At 48.9% G+C, this 3,770-nt stretch overlaps 1 protein-coding gene across 2 annotated transcripts in view; it reads right to left on the reverse strand.

Annotated features, from left to right (window-relative positions):
* The window catches only part of KIT (KIT proto-oncogene receptor tyrosine kinase), an 80,257-nt gene extending 79,871 nt beyond the window's left edge, over positions 1–386 (reverse strand). For both annotated transcript variants that reach the window (XM_006093960.3, XM_014460194.2), the window contains exon 1: positions 145–386. In XM_006093960.3, coding sequence (XP_006094022.1) covers positions 145–211 — 67 coding nt within the window. In that variant the 5' untranslated portion in view covers positions 212–386. The remainder of the gene's footprint in view (positions 1–144) is intronic.
* Between the last annotated feature and the right edge of the window lie 3,384 nt (positions 387–3,770).

Here is a 3,770-nt window from a genome sequence, read left to right on the forward strand (position 1 = left end):
GCCTCGAATCTTTCCCGGCGGCTGTAACGCACGGGCACTGGGAAGCCCGGGAGCCACCTCTCCCGAACACCCCAGCGAGTTGGAGCTCTCCGGGGCACCGGCAGCGGAGGAGGGCGCGACCCCGTGGCCGCCGCGCTCGCCCACCTGTCTGGAGGCCGAACAGAAGGAGCAGGACGCCGAGAAAATCCCAGGCGCCGCGAGCGCCTCTCATCGCGGTGGCTGCGCTGGGACCTGAGCTCCGTTCCAGGTTCCAGCTCTCGCCCGAGTGCACCGAGCGCGGCAAAGCCGAGCCCCCAGAGCCGCGAGCGTGGAGAGCAGCCCCTCCTCCCGGCGCCCTCCCCCTGCGCGCCGGCCACGCCCCTTCTCGGCGCCCCTCCTCGCCTGCCCTTCCCGCGGCCCTCCCTCGCGCCCAGATCTTGCTCCCTCGGTCCGCTTCTGGCCCCAGTTCTCTCGACCCGTTTAATCCCCGGGGGCTGAGGCCGCGGGGAGGAGGGGAGCAAGCCGGCATGTGCTCCCCGCTCCCGACCCCCAGCCCCTTCTCTCCACCTCTCTCCCCCGTGCTGCGCTCCGGCCGCCAGAGGCGGTGCCCGGGCGAGGGGGTGCTGCCGGCTCGCTTTGTGAAGCTGGGCACCCAGCTCACATGAGGACACGGGCCCGCCACCTGGCAGGTGCTCCCCAGACAATAAAGGTCGGCCGCCCGGCCCTCGAGCGTGCTCCAGGTTGTTTGCTGCAGGCGGCGAAGGTGGTGCAGGGATCAGATTGGATTGGGGAAGGGGGTGGGATTGGGCCTCGATGTTCTTCATTCCTGTTAGCCGAAGGGGACCAAGAGGACACCTGGCACCGCGGTGAAAGGCTGAGCCTGAGCGTATGTGATTCTTTATGCTCAGTTTCTCCACCTGCTCCGTAACCTGTACGAGCACAGTTGGTTTCTATTGGTCTGAGTGGCCTCCGCCCAACAAGCTCCTGCTGAGCCTTTTTTGGGACGGGGTTTAGCGTGGGGGAGGGGTGCCTTGTGAAGTTTGCTCTGGGAGCCTGAGTTTTTAAACCCTTTTGCACTAAAGTCTTTGCTAAGCCCTCTGGGCGTCTCTCTCTCTCTCTCTCTCTCTCTCTCTCTCTCTCTCTCTCTCTCTCTCTCTCTCTCTCTCCCTCCCTCCCTCCCTCCCTCCCCTCGCCTTCCGCGTACAGTTTCTTTGCCTCTCTATTTGACTGCGACTGTTAGAGGGGTGGGGATCTCAGGGTTCCTCTCAGCTATACCAAGAGCAAAATTATTCTCTTAATATTCTCAGTAAAATGATTCTCTTAAGCCAGGTTCCACTGCCTAGGAAGTGTTTTATCCAAGGCGACAACAGTATCTGTATAGGGTTTTCTAGTTCCTTCTTACGCTGAATATTATTTCATGCTTGTGGCAGCTTTGTGAAGTAGAGCAGATACGTTTATTATTTTAGTTCCAAAAGTGACCCCACAGCTAATAGAGGGGAAACCCAGGCATTTTAAGACTGACTTCAGGTCTGATGAGCTTTCCCAATGCAGTCGAATAAACAAGTAAAACATCCCTTCAGAGAACTTAAGAATGGGAAATAAATGGGAGGTGCCATCTGAAAAAGCAATTGAATAATTTCGATACACCTAAATTCTCCTCTAAAGTAGCATCCAAAAATTATAACTAACCAGCCCCCCCCCCACACTTTAATATTGAAAGCTCTCCTATGTGATGTTAATAGGACCTAAGTTGGTTTAAGAGAAATGATTTTTAAAGCTAATCGCTTAAAAATTATCCCTAATCGGTCAATATGTATGATTGCTTCTATATAAATTTATTTATTCAATAAGTATTTCAGTTTCTACTGTGAACAAGGAGGCACTAGGCACTGAAAATACCATTGTCAATAGACAGATGTGGGCCCTACCACAGTCTTTACAGTCAAGTGTGGGAACCCACACCCCAATGTCCTAGCAAATGGTTCAAATCATACAGCTGTGGGAGAACTGAAATTCAAAGTTCTCTGTTTGTGTTCTGGGCCATTGGACCATATCTCTTAGGATGGCAGAGATAAAAGCTACCACTCAAAGCAATCACAAGTTTCTGGGATCTTGATTTATTTCTAAAATCCATTTTGTAGTGAGAAAAAAAAATCACTGTGAGTTAAAATATCAACAATATGCCTGAGAGAGAAAATTTACAATTTTCTTCTTCAATCAACTGATATTGGAAAGGATAAAAAGTCTTTTCAGAAAAGTGGGTGAAAAGAGACCATATTGCAATTTAATTCCAGGCAGGAAACTATCAGAAAAAAATACCAGAATAGGGAATTAAACAATGCTGGACTGTCTTTCATATTCACCATTCAACAAACCTCTATTGAGCACCTAGGTAGGCACAAGACCTACAACAATCATAAAACAACGTCCCTCCCTAGAAGATCACACTGGGGTGGGGGGTGGGGAGCAGATACCCAAACAAGAAACTATAATATCTGCTAACAGGACTTGGATGCAGCCAGTACACACCAAGTTAGCCATATCAGTTAGAATATTAAAGTCCTTGGGTACTTATTAGAAAAATGCCATTCCCCTAATATCTAAGTGTCCCCTCACTCCAACCCCTTTCTTGAGATACCCCAAATCTCCTCAGATCCATAAAGGTTTAATGCCAGGTCCAGGAGAGGGCTTCCAGTCCCTGTGCCTTTAGGGTTATTAGCTATTTTTAATAATACTCCCTGCCACTTAGTACTAAAGAAGGCATCTAGAAGGCACTATGAGTGAACTGCTATGGGAATGAAATATTTTAGATCATGTCCAACAGAAACATTTGCAATGATGGAAATGTTTTCTATCTCAGGTAGGGTGTGTGGGCCCAGTTCTGTACCCTGTTTTGTGATAGCCCTGGACCCTTTCATGAATTATACCTTATATTTTTTATTTTCATAATTGTATTAATTCTTTTTTTAAAACAACTTTAATATATATATATATATATATATATATATATATATATATATATATATAATTTCAGAGAGGAAGGGAGAGGGAGAGATAGAAACATCAATGACGAGAGAGAATCACTGATTGGCTGCCTCCCACATGCCTCCTACTGGGAATGGAGCCTGCAACCCAGGGATGAATCCAACCGGGGACCCTTCAGTCCACAGGCCAATGTTCTATCCACTGAGTCAAACCGGCCATGGCTAATTGTATTAACTCTTGATTGGAACTTGTAGAAACCTAGCTCAAACTGACTTAAGTAAACAAACAAGAAACCTAAAATGTGTCGGCTCTTATAACTGGAAAGTCCAGGAATGATAGTGTTCCAGACTTCCCTAGATTCAGGAACTCAAGGTCATCAGGCCTTGAAAGGTGTGTGTGTGTGTGTGTGTGTGTGTGTGTGTGTGTGTACACATGCATTGTTGGTGAACAATCTCTGTACTTTCCTGTATTGCTTCCCTATACTTGTGTACTCAAGCAGCTCTAGGCTTGTAGCTCACTAGTGACCCAGTGCACGGATTCGTGCACATTGAAAGGAAATTAATTAGAAGGTGGCGGGTGGGGCGGCCTGGGTGAGACAGGCCAAACATGCCCTGGAGCCAAACTCCCACAGTCCCTCCCGGGCCAGCTGCACCTGGGGTGACACCATGGCTCAAAAGGCGTCTGAGGGATCCCACCTGCCGGATCCCTCAGCTTGGCCTGAAACTGGCTCTCCACAAAGTTGCTGTAGTATAGGGTGTGGAATGCAAATGCAAGTGTGCAGTAAACCAGATTCGGGCCGACGGTGC

This window comes from Myotis lucifugus, unplaced genomic scaffold (genome assembly GCF_000147115.1).
Source record: "Myotis lucifugus unplaced genomic scaffold, Myoluc2.0 scaffold_127, whole genome shotgun sequence".
Taxonomy (NCBI): Eukaryota; Metazoa; Chordata; class Mammalia; order Chiroptera; family Vespertilionidae; genus Myotis; species Myotis lucifugus.